This window comes from Juglans regia, chromosome 2 (genome assembly GCF_001411555.2).
Source record: "Juglans regia cultivar Chandler chromosome 2, Walnut 2.0, whole genome shotgun sequence".
Classification (NCBI taxonomy): domain Eukaryota; kingdom Viridiplantae; phylum Streptophyta; class Magnoliopsida; order Fagales; family Juglandaceae; genus Juglans; species Juglans regia.
The window spans coordinates 30281771-30305030 of NC_049902.1; the positions used below are offsets into that span (position 1 = coordinate 30281771).

General features: G+C 35.3%; 3 protein-coding genes and 1 long non-coding RNA gene across 4 annotated transcripts; 1 reads left to right on the forward strand and 3 right to left on the reverse strand.

Moving 5' to 3' along the window:
• The first annotated feature begins 318 nt into the window (after positions 1 to 318).
• LOC108979435 lies at positions 319 to 3208 on the forward strand. The gene is made up of 6 exons (XM_035687735.1): positions 319 to 537; positions 861 to 920; positions 1446 to 1503; positions 2449 to 2493; positions 2945 to 3124; positions 3173 to 3208. The coding sequence occupies exons 1-6, from the start codon at positions 485 to 487 to the stop codon at positions 3206 to 3208; spliced, it is 432 nt and encodes a 143-aa protein (XP_035543628.1). The 5' UTR covers positions 319 to 484.
• A 1466-nt stretch (positions 3209 to 4674) lies between these two features.
• LOC108979437 lies at positions 4675 to 5682 on the reverse strand. The gene has a single exon (XM_018950110.2). It carries the CDS (start codon positions 5567 to 5569, stop codon positions 4967 to 4969), a length of 603 nt encoding a protein of 200 aa, XP_018805655.2. The 5' UTR covers positions 5570 to 5682; the 3' UTR covers positions 4675 to 4966.
• A 4597-nt stretch (positions 5683 to 10279) lies between these two features.
• LOC108979436 lies at positions 10280 to 11321 on the reverse strand. The gene has a single exon (XM_018950109.2). The coding sequence runs from the start codon at positions 11172 to 11174 to the stop codon at positions 10494 to 10496; it is 681 nt and encodes a 226-aa protein (XP_018805654.1). The 5' UTR covers positions 11175 to 11321; the 3' UTR covers positions 10280 to 10493.
• A 1189-nt stretch (positions 11322 to 12510) lies between these two features.
• On the reverse strand, positions 12511 to 13011 carry LOC118344899. The gene is made up of 2 exons (XR_004798627.1): positions 12824 to 13011; positions 12511 to 12711 (listed from the first exon to the last, which is right to left on the reverse strand). It is a non-coding gene; the product is annotated as an uncharacterized LOC118344899 (long non-coding RNA).
• Positions 13012 to 23260: the final 10249 nt, after the last annotated feature.

Consider the following 23260-nt stretch of genomic DNA (forward strand, 5'->3'; position numbering starts at 1 on the left):
CACTTAAATGATCAACAAAGTTTGGGATTTTTGCACAACTCTATAAAAGTTGGAGAGTTTCCTATGATTTTCTGTTACTTTATTTAATGTAGAGAGAATTAGACACTGGCATGTGATGCTTATGAATAGCAAAACTCATATCTATCTATATATATAAAGAGTCTATCAAACAGAATTTTCTTGTTTTAACAGAATTTTCTTACGTTAACAGAATATCCTTATTGGCATTAACTTTCCGTTAAGCCTCTGTTTGCAATAATTTGTTAAGCCTTCGTTATAATAACTTTAAATAAAAAACAGTGCCCATGAATAAATCAGTAATGAAATACAAACCGACACAAACAACTCTCCAAAAACCAAAATCCTTTCCTTCTTTGCCTCTTCATCTTCTCTTTTTCTCTTCGTCTTCGTGAATCGTATCTGCAATCCCTGATCTGCTAAACACTGGTTCACCAAAGTCCACTGATGCCTGTGATGCGGATAAATGTGCTGGTTCCATTGTCGAAGGCGAGGCCTTGGTGTCGTCGCTGTCTTTGGGTAAAATAATTTCGAAGCTTTAGCTTTTGGGTTTGGATTTTCGCAGTTTCTACTGGACCTGTGTTTCGTGCATTTGGGTTTGTCTAGATGGTTTTGCATTTTAGGGGTTTTGGATTTAATTTCTTTGATTTTTTATAATCATTTAAAGCTTTATTTACTTTATTTTTTTGACATATGAATCTAGGGTTTACTGATATTTTGGTTTTCAGGGGCGCCAATTTTTGCCCCTGTTCGACCGAGTGTAGTGATTTCAGTTTCTGTCTCTTTCATTTCATCCGTTCAGTGGATTTCGAAGAAGTTAATTGTTTTGGGTGTCTGAACAGTCTATGGCGAGGCTTTTTCGGAACGCTTCCATTTTCAGACACTATCTACATATTTCGGAGGTCACTCTCTTCACCCATTTGCATACAATTTTTTAGAGCCTTTTTTCATTCGATGTTTATTCGGGGACTCTGTTTCTTACACTCTATTGGATCACCGACCAAGTGTGCGCACTTTTAAGAAATGGAAGTTTGGAGAGATTGGAATCTTATGGTTTGGGACCATTGAAGATAATGGTCCTCGTGCAAAGGAGCCGATTGCAACTGTTTGACCGAATGGAGTTTGGTAGCTTGTTTCTAAGAGGCAAAAAAAAAAAAATGTAACATGTTCAGTTTTAGCCTCTTTCGGGCTTTTTTTTCTTTTGAAATAAAATGGGAATTTTCATATATGAGCATTTCTTTTGTTTTTCCCTGTGTTTTTTGTCATTGGAAAAAATATATGCTTTTGTTGTACTCTGTGTTTAAGGTACTCTGTGTTTAAGGTTTTGATAGAATTGTTTCTCTTTATTTGCCTCTTTTACAGTTTCCAGGTTTGGCGCGTTCGAAACTTATTTAAGTTGATTTATTTATCTGATTGCTTATCTGCAGGGCTTTAGAAGAGTCATATTGGGCACTTCTTCTCAGTTTTGCGAATTTTCTACAAGAGGTACTGAAATTATCTGGCTGTTGACAGAACCATAGTTTGGGAATTCTTAAATTGGTGATTTAGGTCGTTGTTGAATTTTATTTCAGCACCTTTGGCGTGTCATAAATTAGTCTTGTTTCTCTAGGCCCATTGAATTTATGAAAGACTCATCTAGATCATATAAATTCTTTATTTTCTATATTGAAAGTTTTCTTTTTTGTCGTCCAAATGTAGACGTGAGGTAGTACAATCCATGTGTGAATGCCATTTATTTGTCACTACATACGAACGCATTGTTGACTACAGTTTTGGATATCATCATTCTTAAGCATTATGAAGTCACATGTCCAATTTTAATGAAATTAGCAGGTACTATTCTTCTATACTCAGAGGCTACTAGATCTGCTTAGCTTGTTACTACATAAGTGCACATTATTGACTACAGTTTTGTTCTTATGCATAATGAAGTCACGTTGTAAATTTAAGGGACTTTCATATGGCAGGTCTCTATAATTTCATAAAAGAAGAGACTTTAGATGCAGAGTAGGTTGGTAAGGCTTATGCATGTGATGGTGAATGCAAAATAAGGAGAATGCAACCTTGGAAACCCAGGTAAATGAAACTAAGAGGAAAGTAAACTATTTGACTTTGAATCTAAAGAGAGTTACTTATTTTGAGTCTTCCAAACTCATGATGTGCCAGATATCTCAAACTCAGATTTTCAGTCTTCCACCCCTTCTAAAAAACATTTATTTTGATCCAATCAACGTTGCTAGGACAGGGTCCACATATTTTATTCAATCCAAGGATCTCGTTGGCACTCCCTCTTGGACTTCATCATTCTGCCTTAGTTCTCATGCTTACAACATAATGTAATTTTTGTTGCCACCATAGTTTCCTTGGCTTAATTCTCATGCTTACAGTGTGGCTATTATATTGCTTCTAATATTGATACTATGCTTGCAGTTCTTTCCAGAAAACGCTAAAGCTAATCGCATGGGTTGGTTTCAGGTAATAATAAAGCTTGTGCTAAAGTAGATTTATATTCTTAAGTGACATATACATATACATAGAGACATATATTCTTAGTGACATATACATAGAGAGGGATCAGAGATGAGACGTGATAATAAAGCTTGTGCTCAAGTTGATTTAGAAGTAATCTATTTGGAAGGTGATGGAATAATAGAAAGTATTTATTTTAGATTAATAATATTTATTATTTATGTAGTGTATTCTGCACAACTAAAAAAATATTTATTCTTTATATCTTGAGGCATTTTGTTGATTTTATTATTGATTAGATGCACAAATACCTGCTTAAATTCTAGGAAAGCGGCTTAGAGTTTGTTCCTTATATTGTTATCTTCACCTACCTATAGATGCCTCTTATAGTGTGAGGGTTTTAGTCTCCTACATTTGGTTAACGTGGTCTTTACTTGTTTCTGGATGAATCCTCCAGCTTCAGAGGCGCCGAAAAGAATGCATATGCTTGGAGCAGATCCTGGTAGGCAGTTTTCGTAGTAGTCTCATAAGGAGCCTGTATTATGAACAAGTATTATATTTTTCAAATATACTGTCTACTGTATTATATACATATCATGTTTACTGGGAGTTAGTTGTTGATTATATACATATACAAGTATTATATTTTTCAAATATCCTGTTTACTTTATTTTTATTTTTTAAGGGACCTTTTCCAGTGATAACAATTCGCTGGAAATAGTCTTTTAAATCTGGAGTATTTGCGGCGATCTCTAAATGCGGCAAAAACTTATTTCCGGTGATTTAGAGAGGGAGAGATGTGAATCTCAGAGAGAGAGCTTACTGACGTAAGACAATGCAAGATGAGAAAAATGCTGGATCGTCATTTTAGAATTAAAATTACTTATAAAAAAAAGAATTAAAATTATCATAATTAACTTTCATAAAACTATGAGCGATATTGTTTATTTATAAGATTATATCTTCTATTAATGCTCTTCTTTTATAATATATCACAGAGTGTAATTATTTATAAATTATATAAATATTACATCTTTATTTAATTAACCAAAAACATTACATCCTTATTAAGGAAAAATTAATTCTTAACAAAAAAATTAAATATAAACTAAGTAAACGTGCATTGCACGTTGTTTTCATCTAGTATATACATATATATATATATATATATATATATATATAACTCATATATATATCAATAAAAGAATTACAAGAACTCTCAATCCTTAAAAACAAAAGCAAATTTTCAATTCATTTTATTTCATTCAATCTAATTATTATAATTTTTATTATAATAAAAAATTAAAATTTTCAAATTTTAAAATAAAAATTATATTAAAAAATTATATTTTAATAATATTTTATTTAATTTTTATTTTATCTAATCTAATTCTATTGTATTACCAAATGAGGCCTAACTAAGGATCAGAAAAAGAAATCAATTTTCTTATTCGATAGAAATAATATATTTACGAATAAGATATACTTTAATAGAACCACCAATTAATTTGTAGAATATTTTTGGACCCACCTTCAAATTATAAAGCTTTATTAAAAAAAGTACTAGATAACAGTCTTCAAAGGATATAGAGTGTACCAGTCTCTTACTTTGTGAACCTAGAATCGCTTTCAGTACCATTGCATGCGTGCGTGTCATGTAATGCAAGCATCGGTCACTTTTGCACAACTGGGTCAAAATCCTTTGATCGACCACAACTTTATTTGCTCAATCACTCTTCTAAAGCTTTATAAATTATAAGGAAAATGATAGATAGTATTTGATTTATTTATTTATTTTTAGAATTTGTATTTTTTTAGTTTTTAATATTGTGTTTTTAAATTTTTTTAAATAAACAAAAATTACATTAAAAAAAAAACAAAAGAAAAAAAGAAGAAGAAAAGAACAGATCAATGCACCATTTGGTACTCATTTCGGTAGCGAATGTCTGTGGATGGGAATAGCACTCCACAAATTACAATTGATCAGGTTGGGTCGGTAGGCGGTGTTGATTCTCTTGTTATTTTACATAGTAACGTTGGATATAGTTACAGGATATGTGAGCTTTAATTTGAACAATATTATTCTCTTCGATAAAAAGTTATCATAGCAGGGTGAGATTTTTCACATGTCCTAGCCTCATCTTTTTCAAATATATTACGTAAAATTTATACACCTTAAAATTGTATAAATCATTTTTTTTCGATAAATAGCTAAATCGCCTACAATTACAAGATTGCTTAATAATTGAAAATTTTGTCACTAGAAAATAATAACAATAATTGACATGAAAAGAATTCGTATGTGTGTATATAAATATATATACATATATATATATAGATGTTCTGTTTGGATTCAAAAATGAGTTTCCTTTGCAAACGAAATAATAAGAACAATATACAAACAAAAGCAAAGGAAAAAAAAAAATTTTGATAAAAGAAAAACATAGCTAGGAAACTGCTATATAAAACAGCTTCATGTTCACTTGCAATTCAAATCCACGGCGTTGTCTGCATTAAGCTTGATGGAGATGGTGCAGCTCATTTGGGCGGACTTCTTCTTCTTCATCACAAACATCAATTCGACTTTCCCACTAAGCTTGGCTTGGCTGTTCAGCGTCAAGGTCCCGGCACCCAACTCATTTCCAAGGGTCGTAGTGCTGGTCAGGGCATTTGAATTGACACTAACAGTAACACTAATTTTTTTGGTCGAAAGCATCCCAGCCTTACCCTTAGGAATGAGGATTTCCCCAACGGTCACGCCCTGGTACAGGAAGGTGGCATTAGAGCTGTCGTATTTGTAGGGACCGAAGTTTGTGTTCTTAACCCTAACTTGGGTTGTCAAGCTTATGTCGAAGGAAGGTGACGATGCTTGAGTTCCAGCTGTAGTGGTCACGTTCTTTAACTCGATTGTGCCCAACCTGACTTTAGGGGTCTTAAATTTCATCACAATGAGAACAAAGACCAGGATGACGATGGTCTGAAACACAGCAAAAGCAGCTATATATATTGCCAACTTGATCCTTTTCTTTCTTCTGAGCTCGTTGGATTGCAAAGTGTTTGTTTCTTCATCGCTTTTTGCCATCTTACTTGCAGATGCCAATGGGTACACCTGCTGGCCGTGGTTTGATCGCCCATTTTCTTCCCTTTAATTCGAACGGTGTATATAGTGTTCCATTTTCTGCGCTCTTCTTCCTTTTGCTGGAAGGAATTTTAGAATGTAAAGCAGTTGCATGGTTGGTGTGGAGAAATTGCAGGGGCGAATTGTGCTCGTGAACGAGGGGTTCTAAGCTTCCAGGTAAAAAAGGTGCAATAAATTAAATATGAAGATTTGCAAGGAACGCGGCTGATCAGGGTGGAATTTCTGGCTTCTAGATGGTCAATGATTTGTGTCTTCACAAAGAAGAAGATTTTATATACAGAATTAATGCTAGCTCCTGTGTGGGTTGGAGAAAGACGTGTACTGGTCAAGGTTTCTTGGGATATATACCACGCTTATATGAGTACCCATGACACATTTTCTACGGCACCTTCGATGGCCCAAGTTGAACAAGATCCCGATTTCGATGTTTGAGAATGGGATGGAACGATAATTTTGTGAATAATAGTAAATAGTTTGAATTAAGACGTTTTATTAAGTTTTGAAAATGAGAAAGAAAAATGTGAATAAAATTATTATAAAGTTAAATTTTTGTTAGAATATAATTTTTGTTTTGAAATTTAAAAAAATAATATTGCTTTGTGTTTTGTTTGGAAGTATAGGCCGAAAGTTATAATGATTAGCTAATAATTAGATTAAAAAATTGAAGATTTGAAATTAAAAAATATTTGTATTTGAGTGATATATGTATGTTTGGAAAGAAAATTATAAGAAATCTTGAGATAAGATAACATGGTTTGTATTCCCAAACAAGGGCTTAAATACGATTAATATAATTTTAAGGCAAGGTACTTTCCAAATTGTAGTTTGTTTGAGGCCAAGATTGATTTTAATGCTTCTTTTGTTTGGAAGGGTATTTTTAGTGCTTTGCCTTTGTTAAAATCTGGTTGTATGTGGAGAGTGGGCAATGGTCGCAGTATTAGAGTTGTCCAAGACTCTTGAATCCCGGGTTGTAGCCGTGATGAGGTCCAGGGCGCTATGGAGCATCTGAATAATGAAATTTTGATGGTAAATGAATTAATTGAGGAAAGAACAGGTTGGTGGAAGATTGATGTAGTTAGAGCTCTCTTTGATCCAAGGTTGGCAAATCTGATTTTGAAGATTAATATCTGTTTATCTGAAGAAGACTCTTGGTTTTGGACTTCGGAAAGAAGTGGTTCATATTCCGTTAAGAGTGGTTATAAGGTCTTACAATGGGAAGCTTCTCAGATTCTTGGTGAAGGGTCAAGAGGTGAACAAATTTTGAAATTCTGGAAGTCCTTATGGAAATTGAAGATTCCCCATAAAATGAAGATTTTTGCATGGAGGGCTTGTCACGATTACTTGCCTACTTTCCAGAACTTGAGATAAAGGAAGATAAAAGATGAGGATAGATGTGTTTTTTGCCATCTGTGTTCTGAAGATACAGCCCATGCATTATTTTTCTGCCCTATGATTCATGATGTGTATATGCAGTATTTACCATCTTTGCAAACTTTAAACTCCCCTTTATCTTTTTGGGATGTAGTGCTGCATATTAGAGATAAGGGTGGTCTTGAAATGCTTACTACTTTTTTTGTTATTTGCTGGGCTTTATGGTACCGAAGGAACCAGTTTTTGTATGAAAATGTGGTGCATCCTTGTTCAATAGTGATTAATAATGCCCTTTCGATGCAATCAGCTTACAAACAAGTGCAAGTTCTTGATGGGGTTAGCAAGCAAGTAAATACGGTGCTTAGTTGGTCTCCACCCCCACTGGGCTTCCTGAAATTAAACGTGGATGGTGCTATATTTCCTGATCATCATAAGGCAGGTATTGGGATCATACTTCGGGATGAAAAAGGTGATGTGATTGCTACTTGTAGTAAGTTAGAAGGTGATGTTGCTTCTCCCGAATTTATTGAGGCCACTGCTTTGCTGAGGGGTTTACAATTTTGTGCTCAATGGGGTGTTCCAAAATTGGTTCTTGAAACAGATTGTTTGATTCTTGTCAATGCATTGCAATCCCAAACTACTTTTCTCACTGATTTTGCATTTCTCTTAAATGATATTAGTCGTATGATGAGGGGCTTCCAAGAAGTGCAGATTTTACATGTTAACAGGTTGGGGAATATTGCAGCTCACCAATTAGCAAGAAATGCATGGAATGTTGAGGATATTGTAATGTGGTGGGGCTCTTGTCCTTCTTTTGTATCACAAGCCGTATGGCTTGATAGAAACAATGTTATGTAAGGACTTTATTATTTGAAATGAATGGATGAATCATTGGTTATCAAAAAAAAAAATTAAGTTTTTTATATGAATTTTAGATTTGCCTTTCAAAGAAAGTGCCTATATAGACTTATATATCTTACAAACACACAAATCATTTCCCTTTAGATTACTTTCTTCAATGTAAATACACACAAATCATTTCACATATTCTAACTCCAACATTTAAAATTTGAGACTACAATTATGATCATGAACTTTGAGAATTCCAACTTTAATCGAAGCACACTTAGATGATCAACAAAGTTTGGGATTTTTGCACAACTCTATAAAAGTTGGAGAGTTTCCTATGATTTTCTATTACTTTATTTAATATAGAAAGAATTAGACACGGCATGAGGACTTCACTATATTTAATGGAAAATGTTGCATCCACTGAGTATGCAGCTAGGGGTGTAAAATATTCAGTCCGAATCAAAAAAGCCGACCAGATCGGATCGAAAACTTGTTTGGTCAGTTTCGGTCCTCCATTTGTAGGATCGAATGGGTTTTGCTCTGATCCCGGGGTGGGATTTTTTCACCAACCGAACTACAAATAAATATTTTAAATATTTTTTAATAAAAAATATATATATTATTTTATATAGTAGTTATAAAAGTAAATTATGTAATTTTCATCTAACCTATGCTTTTGACAATATAAAATGTTAAATATATTATTATTAATTAACTAATATATAATTATTAATTTTGATAATTTGAATAACTATTTTTAGGCTATTTTTAAGAAAAAAATATTCAAATAAAGTGAAATAGTTGTATTATTCAAAATTATAAACTTTGTAAGCTTTTTTTTTTTTTTTACTAATGAGCCAAAAATACAAACTGCGTGCTTTTTTGTATATTTTAAGAATGGTGATATTTTTTGTATAATTGGGCCCCATTTGAAATTGGCCTGGACCGATATAGATCTACCAAACTAATAGCTAATGGTCTGGTCTTGTCCTGTCCGGTCCACTCTGGGTGATTGATCCAGTCTAGTTTGGAAAAATGATGGACTTTCAGTCCATCATCCCTCTCGAACTGGACCGAACTAGACCGATTTACACCCCTAGATGCAGCACAAGAAAAGCCACCGATTCTTATTTTGTTTATATATATATATATATATATATATATTACTTAATATTAAGGAAGTGTTTTTAAATGAGTTTGTGAATATTTTCTTTTTTCTTAAAAATATTTAAAAAGATTAAAAATGCTTGAGAAAACAAAAAACACACAAAAAAAAAAAAAAAAGTACATTGCCCTTGTCAACAAGAACCATCGGAAGCCACTGATCTCGATGGCTCTAACATCACCCATATAATATTGGGGGTTAAAAAGCTGTCTACGGATTGTATTTAATGTAATGAAGTTTGTCCACTATCTCTATCTGCATTATAAAGACTATATATATATATATATATATATATATATATATATATATATATATCTCAATAAAATAATTACATGCAAGAACTCTCAATCCATAAAAACAAAAGAAAATTCCCAACTATTATTAATTTTGAACAGCCGGCCATGATCAACACAAGTGGATCTAAGCAACAATATTGATCACAAAAAGGATATGGAAATGCCCAAATGGTGTTAATTACCATCGATCCGAACCAATTTTCAAAGCTTTTTGTCGACTGGAGTTTCTGTCTCTTAATTTGGACCCCATTTCGCAACAGATAGCGCCATCTAGCATTTGTTATGGGGTCACAATCTTGAAGACTATAAAATGTGAGTTTTAACTTCTTCTTTTTTCTAAAAAAGTTATATTATTTCAAAATACAAGGGTTAAAAAATATTGCTCTCACTTGCAATTCAAAATTTCAAAAAAATTTCTTGGATCACAAAATCTTGGATGGAATCGATTAATGATGATCAGTACCATTTCTAATGTTTTGATTTAGAATAATTCTTCTTATCAGCCACTATTTACCTCCCACACTTTGCATTTTATGAAAAAAAAAATTGTCAACTATGAAATATGAAGATAAATAGTAATTGATGTATAACAGATTTAAATGTCAATTATTTTTCTTGGGTCACCCAAAATCAAGTGTCAATTTTATATATATATATATTAAATTATGTTTTGAAATTATAGTTAAGCTGTTAGAAGCCTTTGGAGAAAATAGGGTAGGTGCGAGGGGCCAAGTCCATGATGACTACCCCAAACTACAAGTTGTCCAGTCGCTCACCTGACCTTGTGATGTCTTTGAGCCGGGTTTCGATTGAGAGATTATCTCATTCTTATTCATAAATTTTATTATTATTTATAAATTATCTCAACTTATAAAATCTCATCTCATCTTTAAATTGGGATAATCTTTTTTTTTTTAAAAAAAAAAAAAACTGATTCTTTAAGCTCGTGTGATCATGTATACTTTCATCCTTTATTTTTTAATTCGAGACTAGAAAAAGTACATAAAAAATAGGAACACACACATTAATGGGATTGTGTGACCAGTTATTTATAATTTTATATACATCCTGACCACAATAGAAATTAAATAAAATTAAGCAGCAAATTCATTTCAGATATTATAAAACATCTCAACAAGACGGGATGGAATAAAAGAAATAAACGGAAGCAGAATTAAATTTCTCACTTGCAACTCAAATCTTGGAATGCCCTATTTAACAAATGGATACTGACTGTGCAGTTCATTTGAGCGGACTTCTTCTTCTTCATCACAAACATCAACTCCACTTTCCCACTTAGTTTGGCTCGACTGTCCAGCTTCAACAGTACACCTGCTTCCAATTCACTTCCAAGAGTACTCGTAGTGCTTGTTATGGCCTTTGAATTCAGATTAACGGTAACATCAACTTTTTTGGTGGAAAGCATCCCAGCCTTACCCTTGGGAATAATGAATTCCCCCACAGTCACGCCCTGGTATAGGAACGTGGCATTGGTGCTGTCATATTTGTAGGGACCGAAGTTTGTGTTCTTTACCCTAATTTGTGTTACGAAGCTTATGTCAAAGGAAGGTGGTGATGCTTGAGTGCCGCCCCCAGTACTAGTACTGCTCGTATTCAATTTCAGGAACTCGGCTGTGCTGCTCAACCTGAGCTTAGGGGTTTTCACTTTCATAACAGTGAGAGAAAAGATCACGATGACTATGGTCTGAAACACAGCAAAAGCAGCAATATACATGGCCAACCTGATTCTTTTCTTTCTCTTGAGCTGTTCGTCGGATTGCGCAGTGTTCGATTCTTCATCGCTTCTGGTGTACGTGTTTGCTGGTGCTAAGGGATGCTGGCCGATTTTCCTATGATCAGCCATTTTCTGCTTTTTCTTACAAACGAGAAAGTTATAAGAAAACTCTCGATTTAATTTTCTCTTTTTCTTTTCTATTTCCTTCGATCTATATACGAATATGAGTACTCGAAAAAGTGTGAATTGTTTGTGGCAGAATGGTGGGAGTGATGTGTTATATATATATGGAGAGAATTATAAGGTACGTATATGTATAATGGGGGGTGGGGGGTGGTTAGCTTCTTGTGGAAAGAGAGACCCAACAGGTAGGGTCAACAATCGGTACCAAATTATTTACACGCGCTTGAGGTTGGAAATATGGACTTCTAGAGGGTCCAAGTCTCTCCCATGACTTTGGCCAAAACACGTTTTGATGCTTTTAACATGAATTACATAAACCATAAAAAACCGGCTAGAGAGAAGTAAGAACTTCTCCATCTAGTAGGTGAAATATTTTCCTGCACTTATTGTTGCTCCTTTTCTTGTAGTTATTTTAGATGCAAAGAAGGAGTTTAAACATCAACATCTTGACCATCAAACCCTTCTCAGTTTCCAATCCAAAAACAGCCACTTCTATTATAGCTTCAACATCAATATCAAATGGATATGGATTCACTGATCCTTCAAACAAAATCTGTCTTGGAATGATCTCAATCTTCAACTTGTACCAGAGTTAGCAAAAGCAACTTTAGATAAAATCCTGATAGGAAGGTTAGTTGCAGACAGACCTATAAACAAATATGCAATTGATTCTAGCATTAAAACCTCTTGGAACTTTGTTCAAAACTTTCTCATTGAAGATATGGATATAAACAAGTTTATATTCACATTTAGAACTTCCCAATACAAGTTAAGAGTGTTGAATTGGGCCCCTTTGAACATCAAAGGGCACTTTCTTATTCTAGAACTATGGTCTCCAGGAGCCACTCTCCATGAAATCAGTTTAAATCATGCAATTTTTAATATGCAAATACATGGATTACCCTTAGATCATATCACTCTCAATAATGCAATAGAAATTGGGAAAGCCCTTGGTAATTTGATCAAAGTTGAGGAAGATCCTTTATATGGTTTAGCTTTCAGAACATTCATTAGAATTAAAGTTGAACTAGATGTTACAAAACCACTTCAACAAGGGTTTATGATGCCAAGACTCGGCAACCATGAGATTTGGATAGCTCTAAAATATGAAAAATTGTCAGACTTTTGCTACGCATGTGGAAGGCTGGGCCATTCTCAAATCTTTTATGGTTTCTTAAGTTCCCCACCAACAAGATTAAAGTATGGCCCTTGGATACGAGCGGAATTTCAAAGAAATTTCTAAAATAGCCAGGCTTTTCATCAAACGGGTGCTGGGCAGTATGAAGAAACAGAGAAGAATGAAGACTTATCTCTTTCAGGTTCAACCATAGGCGCTTACACTAAAGGAAAAAAAGCTCTAAATTCAACTAACCAATAGGAGCTTGTCATTCAAAGTCAAACCTGCTTCTCAAGTGATCACATTGAACAAATTTCAGCAAGTAAATTGGACTTACACCATTTGCTTTCATCTTCCTCAAGTTCACTGCAACAAGGTGGAATGTCCATGAGAGAAGAAGAAACAACACTTTACAGCTACAGTGAACCGACCTCATTAATTTCTTCACCAAAAAACTTTAATTAATTCACTGTTCAACCTACTGAATCCAGCAACTTCACACCAAATCGCAGCAAAATATCCATTCTGTCTCCATGTACAAAAGCGCAGGTGGCCGCTGAATTTAGTACATGGGTACAGGAATTTTCTTCTTCACTTTCAGCCGTTGAATCAACGCATCATGGTCCCCCGTGGGGAACGCAGTGGAAGCAAATCTACTCGGCTGTTCAGAATTATAAGACTCAGCAAGATAAAATCGAGATTGGGCTAGGGCTTGGATTAGGAATTGGACTTGGGCTTAAATCATGCTCTCAAACGGAAACAAGGCCTTTATTTATGGGCCCTCAAGACACCCTTTTCAAATAGGGGTGTGCAAAATTTTGAAAATTTCGACTCCGTCCGACTTCCGCTCCTACTCCGACTACGACTTCGTCGGAGTCATCGGAATTCGGAGTCGGAATTCGGAGTAGCTCCGAATATCTATTCGGAGTTGGAGTCGGAGTCGGAGTCGGAGCTCTAGGAAGCTCCGATTCCAACTCCGAAATTTTTTTTACTGAACACTTGCGCTCAAACGAGGTGTCGAGCGCAAGTCGAGCACACGTTGTATTGAACATTGGCTCGAGCGACATGTCGAGCGGAAGTCGAGCGAACCTCTCTAGAAGAGTTCTGCTCGAGCGGAAGTCGAGCGCTCGAGCGACATGTCGAGCGGAAGTCGAGCGAACCTCTTTGGAAGAGTTCCGCTCGAGCGCCACGTCGAGCGCACGTCGAGCTCCAATCTTATGTCGGAGCTCCTATAGGAGGTCGGGACTCCGACTCCAGTTCGGAGTCGGAGTCGGAGCTCCAATTTGGCTCCGACTCTTGTCGGAGTCGGAGGTCGGAAACGAGCACTCCGACTCCGTCGGAGTCGGAGCCCAGCCCTACTTTCAAATAGGCCTCAACATTTCGTTTTGGGTAATAAGGCCAATCCTCTCTTTAAGCCATTAGAAGTCATCAGCCTGTTAGTGGCTAAAAAATATATCTCTCCCATTTCAAGTGAACCTGAGGTTTTAACTACTGTCTCTCCTTCGCATCCAAATTCTGAAAAAAAAAATGGAATTGCCTCCAAATCAAATGAACATTCAACTACTAGAAGATTCAGAAGTTTCTTGTGAAAATAGTCCCATGCAGATTGAAATGACAACTGATCCAAAACAAGCTGGCAGAATTATATTTTCCTCCAAAAGACAGCAACTAGATGAGTCTATTGATGCCCCAAAATGAAAATCTCAACAACTTATAAAAGTGGAGAAAATAGAGCCTTCTGAATGTCAAGCTCCAAAGCAACCAACAGAGGAAGATTCAATGGCACTAAATCTCCTGGCAATGCACTCAGGATCAGTAAGAAAGGAAAAAAAATCAAAAGGAAAATAAAAAATAAGTCCTTATAGCAGGCCACCAACACACCCACATGGAAAGTCCAAATCAGCTTGTGAGACAAGCTTAAAAATGCCTCCATCTGCTAAGTGAAGACAATGGCATGGAATTGCAGAGGTTTAGCCAGTCCCAAAACAATTAGAAACTTAAGGGCTAATATTAGGAAATATAACCCGAATGTAGTTTTTTTGTCGGAAACCTTGGTGACGGATGATCGCACCATATCTATTGTAAATAGTTTAGGTTTCCATCATTTTGTTCACATTCCAGCAATATGTAAAAAATGGGGCTTGTTACTTTTGTGGAGACCGGGTGTAGAAATAGAGCATGTAAATATTAATATTAATGCAATTTCAGTTTTAGTTTACTCTGATCCTACACATCAACTATGGTTGATTACTTATGTATATGCTCCAGCCCAATGGAACAACAAAGTTAGTTTCTGGAGTCATTTAGATACATTATATCAAGCTTTTCCAGGACCTTGGATCTATTTGGGAGATTTTAATGACTTCATTGATTAATCTGAAAAATATGAAGGAAGACCTATCTCTTACAATCCTAACAAGGGTCTAAAAGCTCTTATGGATAGAAATGGTCTCATAGATATTGGTTATATAGGGCCAAAGTTTACATGGACCAATAATCGACAGGGTCAAGCACTCATAAGAGAAAGATTAGATCTAGCGATTGCAAATCAAGAATGGCGATTGCTTTTCTCTGATGCAACATTGCAACATCTTGCTTCATCGGCATCTGATCATCACCCTATCTTGTTATCTACTACGACCAATAATCGCCAAGCCTCTTCTTTCAAGTTTGAAGCATTTTGGACTCAAGAGCCATTAAGCCGTCAAATTATCAGTGAAGTATGGAGTAAACCTCACCTGGGAAATCCATCTTACATTCTTTGCAAGAAAACCAAATCTACCAAAGAAGCTCTTAAAGTCTAGAACAAAGAGCACTTTGGGAAGATCAACCACAATATTCATCAAATTCAAAGTGAACTTCTCATGGTACAAGATGATGTTATGACTCCTTACAATCAAGAAAGAGAAAGGTTTTTGCAACATAGACTTCACAAGCAAAGCGAATATAAAGAAATATTATGGAGGCAAAAATTTAGACTCACTTGGCTTACTTCAACGGATATAAATACAAAATTTTATCATCTGACAATAACCATACGGAGAAGAATGAATGCTATTGAATCAATCAAACTGGCACCAGGTAACTGGTCAATGGACCTTACTATTATAGAGTCTTCTTTTATACATCATTTTAGAACTATATATTCTTCTTCGAATCCAAGTGTTCCGGGAAAGTTGGATAATTTCTTTGAAAATCAGATTTTGGACAAAGAGAATGAATCACTTACTGTCATACCAGAAGAAAAGAAAATTTTAGAAGCTCTAAAATAGATTTCCAGCAATAAAGCTCCAGGGCCAGATGGAATGACAGGCTTGACAGCTCTTTTCTATAAGCATTATTGGAGTATTATCAAGAAAGAAGTCATATTGGCAATTCAGAATTTTTTTAGCATTGGGCAGCTTCTCAAACAGATTAACCATACCAACATTGCTCTTATACTAAAGACGACTAGTCCAAATAGTCCAAGCCAATATCGCCATATCAATCTCACAAATGTCACCTACAAGATTATTACCAAAATCATGGCTAATCTTCTTAAACTCCTACTCCCAAAAATCATTTATCCACTCCAAACAGCCTTTGTTCCAGGCATAAATATTAAAGAAAATACTATCATAACTCATGAGCTTTTTCACCATCTCAAAAAGAAAATAGGCAAAAAAGGTTTGATGGCAATAAAACTTGATATGGAAAGAGCTTTTGATCAAGTGGAGTGAGATTTTCTTTTTATAGTGATGTAAAACTTGAGATTCAATAAAAAATTGATAAATCTGATAAATGAGTGTATAACAACAGTGTCATTCTCTATTCTTATCAATAGTTCACCAAGAGGCTTCTTCAAATCTCAGAGAGGTATTAGACAAGGTGACCCATTATCACCTTTTCTTTTTATACTTGTCACAAAAGGTCTATCAAGGATCTTATTAGAAGCAGAAGCCCAACAGAAGCTGGAAGGGATTTGAATTAGCATAAACAGTCCAACAGTCTCACATTTATTATTTACAGATGACACTATTATTTTTGCAAAGGCCACGGAAAAAAATGCTCAAAATATCTTAAAGTGTCTTGCAAAATATCAAAGTTGGTCAGGACAGAAAATCAATTTGAGTAAATCTTCAATATTTATCACTAGAAACACAAGCCAGGCAACAAGAACATCCATTTCTCAGTGGCTGTCGTACAAAGAAACATCAGCTAGAATAAAATATCTGGGATTACATATTTCCTTCAATAAAAGCAAAAAAGAAAATTACAGTGATATGTTGAGCAAAGTGGGGAAAAATTTGAAAAACTGGAAGTCAAAGCTACTTGCCCAGGCAGGCAAAACCATGCTAATAAAATCTGTGGTAAGTATGATACCAACATATCATATGACTACTTTTCAACTACCAAAATCAGTATGCAAATCTCTAGATACGGCTTTCAAAAATTTTTGGTGGGGATTCTCGAAAGACAAAACTCATAACTTGACACTTAAGTCCGAGAAATCTATCTGTCAACCGAAGAAAGAAGGTGGCCTTGGTATCAGATTGATGGAAAAGATGAATCAAGTTTTGCTAGCAAAAACAGGATGGGAATTAATCAAACCTGGAAATGGCTTATGGCACTCAATTCTAACTGCTAAGTATCTGAAGAATACAACATTTTGCGAAGCTACACAGAAAGCACCAGATTCCTCTATGTGGAAAGGAATTCTTAAAACAAAAGATTTGCTCAAAAAAGGTCGATGTTTTCAAATTTACAATGGAGAATTGGTAAATATCTGGCAAGATCCATGGATTTCTTCTCTGATTAATTTCAAACCACAGCCAATCCAAGGTATGGATCTTCACTAGCCAAATATTACAGTTTTAGATATCATACAAATAAACCCTTGGGTTTGGGATGTGCCAAAAATGCGAGCTCTTTTTTATCAAGAAAGCATAACTGAAATACAAAAAATCCTACTACCAATACGAACAGATAAGCAGGACAAAGTAGTTTGGACTTTAAACCACAGTGGGAAATATTCAGTTAAATCTGCGTATAAAGCAACAATGTTAGATCAAGTTCCAATTTAGCAAAACCTCTCAATAGTGTTTTTTAAGCCAATGTGGAGTCTTAAAATCCATGATCGTCATAAATTACTGATTTGAAAACTTTGGAATATTCTACCTACTAGAACAAGACTTGGTGAAATCATCTCCATCCAAGAAATAGAAGAATGTGTATTTTGTAATCATGAGAAAAAAACTCTGATGCACCTCTTTGTTGAATGCTCAATCAACAGAATTCTATGGCAACAGAGCAGTTAGCCTTTAAATCTTGCAAATTTTCTAATAGCATCTATATCAGACTGGATTCGAATGGTTATCTATATGGGAAAAGAGCTGACACTTCGAAAAGAGGAAAGACACCACTGCCAACTATTTGCAGTTATAATGATAGACTTTATTTGGAGGAAGCGAAATGAAATCATTCATAATCACACTTCTTTTCAATATAGGAGGCAAATATTCAGATCAAGCATATCTATGAAGACTATAAAGAAGCGTGGAAAGGAAAAATGGAACAACAAAGCAAAGAAGATATATGGTATATGCCTCCACCAAACTATCTAAGTTTCTCTTTCGATGCAGCAGTACGTGATCAATTTTCAATAGTCTCAGCAATTCAAAGAAATCGTACTGGTGATATTCTGGACATCAGAACGGAAAAGGTACAAACCACTATTCCTTTAATTGCAAAAGCACTAGCAGCGCTGCTTGCAACTAATATGGCTTCAACTCATAGTCTTGCAATAATAGAAGGAGATTCCCAAATAGTGATTACATCAATTGAAAGTCCAGATACTCCTTCATTCTGGAAAATTTCAACAATTATTAAGGACATTCAGCACATTGCCAATCTTCATCAAGATTGGAAATTTGCTAAAATACATCGATCTCAAAATCAATGTGTGCACTCAGCTGCACAATGGGCAGCTACCAATCATTTTTTGGATGCCTACCCTTAGATAAAATTCCTAGATTTTTTTTGTATATTGATAGTGGAAGGGATCCTCCTTAAACTTTGTATCTTTCTTTCTTATATAATATGCTTGATTAGGAAAAAAAAAACATGAATTACCTAAAGAAACTTCGATTGTACCTATTTGTTGAAGAGAATTTATTCCGGTTTAAGGCAACATCTTGACAGATATATGACAGGACATACATATGAATATTGTTTGTAGGAATAATTAAATATAGAGTAGTACTTATGCTACCCAGTAAACAAATTGACTGAATACGCGTCCGTGCACAAAGCAATATTTCTGTTTGGGTGTACACCCACCTCGAGGGATATCATCGAGACTCTTCATTCTAATTTCTATTAATTTTTTTTAAACTTTTTTACAAATTTAAAAAAAATACAAATTCGTTAAAAAAAATTTTCTTAATCTAAAACAAATAAAAATAAAATAAAAAGCAAATCGGTAAAAAAAAATTGGTGGAAATTATAAATAAATGGGAGTAGAGTTTTCTTTCTGATAATTACATTCCTAGGCAGGCCGGGAAAACTAATATATATGTACTAATTATTTTCATATAAGTATTAATTTATCTATCTGATCCATTATGCTAGTAACATAACAATAACCTCATGACTTTTTTTCAGCTAGCCCTAGAGAGAGAACTTCTCCCTTCTATCTAAAACCTCACCCAAAAACAAAACAAGTTTAAGGGGGTGTGAGCTCCGGCTCCTTCCTTCCTCCCTCCCTCCCTGCCTGCCCAGATGTTGTTTTCTTGTGTTTTATTTTTGTTTTGTGTATTTTTTTCAAGTCAAATAAGGGAGAAACACCAATCTGAGATTTTTTGGTGACCAAAAGACTACACGCACCCCACCATGGTGTTCTTTAGCTGCCGATCTTCCAGTCTACCGAAAGTGGAGCCAAAAGGAGTGGCTCGTAGCATGCACGCGCGGGTTGAAGGTGCGCGCGTGGCTTCCACATGCCATTGCGAAAAGCTTTCTGCCGACGCCACAGGCTGTGTTTCTGGGGCCAGCGACGCAGGGTTTTCAAGATCGACAGTCGGGCTAACTCCTAGCGCATGTCCTTCACGTGCGACTACAACCCTTTGCCCAGTGTTTTTGTTTGAAGATCATTTTTTTTTTTTAGTTTTTTCTTATGTATTTTATGTTGTCTTTTGTTGTTAGTTAAAAATAAAAGGGAATAGGCTATTAGACTTGGCGTCCATAGCATAAGAGTGACTTGCCTCCTTTGGAGGATGGAGGGTGATAGTTACCTCTTCTCATTTGGAGGATGAAGGGTGATAGTCTATCACCTACTTTGGAGGAGGGGGATTGTTTAGTTATGTTTTTATAGAGCGTTTTTCTCTCTGATGTTTGTCATGAGAGAGTTTATAGAAGTTAAGACAATGTCCGCCACAAAGAAATTTGTGGGCGGAGGAGCTTCTAACAGATGAGTAGTTTGACTGGTAATCTGGATTTTTCCTGTATTGATTAGTAACAACTACAACTTCGGATTCATTGAATGAAATAAAGTCTATTTTCATAAAAAAAAATATATAAATATAAATATTAATGTTCTGATCATCACGACACCCATCCGAAGTATATAAGTATGTGTACCAACTAATGATATTTTTGTCCATTACATCTCGAGTTTGATCTTATATCAATTTGGTATCGTCGAACAGTTAATGATATTATGATGCATATGATTTCTTTCTACAACATCATCAAATAAATCTAAGAATGTGTGATTCATTTATGTAGCGTCCTAGCCTCCGCTTGGGATTTGACGGAAACTGAAACGCCTGGACACACCAGGGTGACCTGCCCCTCGTACATGACAGATAAGATGCAATGCACCTACTGATAATTAACAGAGTCATCATAGTTGATATGATTTTCTAAAGAACTCCCAAAACACAGGACCAAACATTTAAAAACTTAAACAGACGATCATTTCTCAAAAGTGGTCCCATAATATTATCTTGATCTCAAGTGAGACTCGGGCATCACTTGCTTCTTTAAAGCCCAGTCCTTGTCCCTATTGTGGGACCTTCTAAAATTTTCTATGTCTTCAATTATCTCAATAATTGCTTTATCAATCAACTCGAGATGGTCCAAAATGGAAGGCTCAGACAAGCCTATAACCATCTTAGGCACGATCCTTTCTGAAGGAAGTATTGTCCTCTTGTGCTTCGTCATTTGTGTTGACTAAACCTTTCATAGTTTCTATCATTCCGAATGAGGAATAATAGTAGGTAAATACAACAGTGAGATTTCAAAAAATTTCAGTAAGTAAACAAATAACCTACAACAGATATTATAAGCATATGCAGCAAACTTAACAATGAATGCATAGACATGAACTTATACATATTGACTTGACCTTTCAAAGACTTCGTATAAAAAATTAACATTTCATGACTTTTACTTTCATAAACATTATTTCATCATTTCATACTTGTTCATTAACATACTTATGAGCTCGTAACGTTTCTTGACTTATAACATAATATTGGATACCTCACGACTCCCCTATGCACCATGTGTTCCCCGCTAGTTACCGCATCAACCAGACCACTTTGAACAAGGTGACTACGTCTTGACTTTCATATACAGCAGCTGCATCCACTAGCTTTAGGTGCGATCTCACTCCGGTATCATTTTCTTTTAGGTACCATTCGAGATTCGCCGATAGTACTTCATCGATCCAAGGATATCCCTCCATTTTAAACACTCCTGAGAGGACAAATGAGTTCCACTAGGACATTCTCTCATCTCAGCAATTGGGGTCATGATAAAAACTTTACTTTTTTTAAAAGACATGACAATGGACCTTAGAACTTTCATAAAACACATGAAATACCAAATGCTCCATCATAACCATGAGATGCTGAAATGCTTTATCATAACAATCATAAAATATTTATTCATGAAATACATATCGCGTTACGACTTGAAAATATTAGAATATGCGAAGATGTTCCATTATACTTGCTCAAATGCATTCATATCAATCAAATGCATACATTCCAATCATCATTATGTAAGAGCCGAAACACATAAAACCCTAACCTAACCAAAAATCATTTGTATCACATCAATCTTAAAAGACCAATCATCGTGCTTCATCCATAGGGTTGGCCGAAACCTCTTATCTTAGTAAACTTGCATTTCAATCAATTTTCATGAATTTAGAATCTTCTAATGTATTGATCAAAACCCTTTAATAAAGAATTTCTTATGGGTGGCCAAAACTCTTCCTTGTGATCATGGACAATATTTTCTTGAATTTAGTCCCGTACTAAAAACGTTTGAGTGACAATCATTCATGTATAACCAAACATTATAAAAACTGAACCCTAGCATGGCATTCTTACTCCCTTTTCGTATCATACCCATCTTCCTTAAACCATTTCAATCATGCTTTAAAATAATCATAACAAAAGAATTTCATAACACATGGAAGAACATCAATCCCAAATAATCATACAAAATCGAATCAACCAATAAGTTCACAAGCCATATGCATAAAATATCCAAGTACAAGTTAAAGGTGTACTTACAAAAATCTGAATATGTGTTCAAAGCAAGCAAGCTGAAAATCACATGTAATACGGGTTAGAAACATTGCTCAAGAAAATCCTAACCCATGTATTCATGTATAGTGCTTCTTACACCCTTTTCTTTCCAAGAAAATTCCAAGTTTTCAGACCCTTCCCTCTTGCATCCGAAACTTTCCTTCCAATAGAAACCCTAGCCACAACTCACTGATGTCATGACCATATTCCCTCAAAACACCATGTTTTTAGAATTTTAAGACAAGTCGGATTACATTATCTTTCTTCAAGAAAAAAATCATAATCTAACCGTGTGAGCATAGGCATGGTTCATGTGGAGTAACCTTTCAAAATACAAGCTAAATCCATCTAGCTCAAGTGTGTGTGTGAGAGAGAGAGAGCATAAGTTCTAGATGAACTTAACTTAAATCGAAACTTCCTCTCCCTTCAATCCGTGCGTGCATGTGTGTAGTAAGGGAAATGTTACTTCATACCTTCTAGTTTCTCCTCTTGAAATTATCTCTTAGCTTTGCTTAACTTCCAAGTGATGTTTGAATGAGAAGAAGGTATAGTGAAGAGTATTTGGATGGTGAGAAAAAGATGAAAACTTGGGAGGAAATGTGTAGTAACCGAAATTCACAAGAGAAGCACAAAATGGCCAAAAGTTCTAGGGTTTTCGGTTTGTTCCCTTTTATAGCCATTTCAAGAAGCCTTTTGCATGAAACAAGCTCATGCATGGATGCCATTTGGCTCCTCCCTCTTCCAAAACTGAATGCACCTTCCTCATTTGCCCTTTATTTCATGTCTTGGTTCAATGTATCTAGTGGCTAAAAGGTCCTTTGTCCACTCAAATCCTCTTCAATCTCTTACAAGTGTGCATGAGTGCCAAGTGACATGTGAAGAGTGTGTGTATGTAAGTGCATGGGCTGTCGAGCCCCTTTCTCTTCCCTAGGAGATCTTCTTTTCACCATACTTTTGGACAAGCATGTGATTGGTCCTCTTTTGGCACAAAGATCTTGTCCTAGCCGACTACCTCAAGGGTTTCTTACACAAACTTCTCTTCTAGAAGCCTTTAGGCGTGTAGCCTTCTTCCCTCCTTGTTCTTGCTCCTTTCCAAGGTAACTTTTTACCTACCTCCATGCATGGAAGACACATGGCAAAAAAAAACAATCATTTCTCTTCTCCTTGTTGTTGTCCAAGGCCTCTTGGCCTTTCCTAGTTCCATTTTTCCATAATCCTAATAATTTTCTTCGAAGTTCCTTTCCCCCTGGTGACATGTGTCAAAGGCTTCCTTCCACAAGCAAAAATCTTCCTGCATGCGTGACACATGGCAAAAAGTGCAAGTTTTTCCTATGATA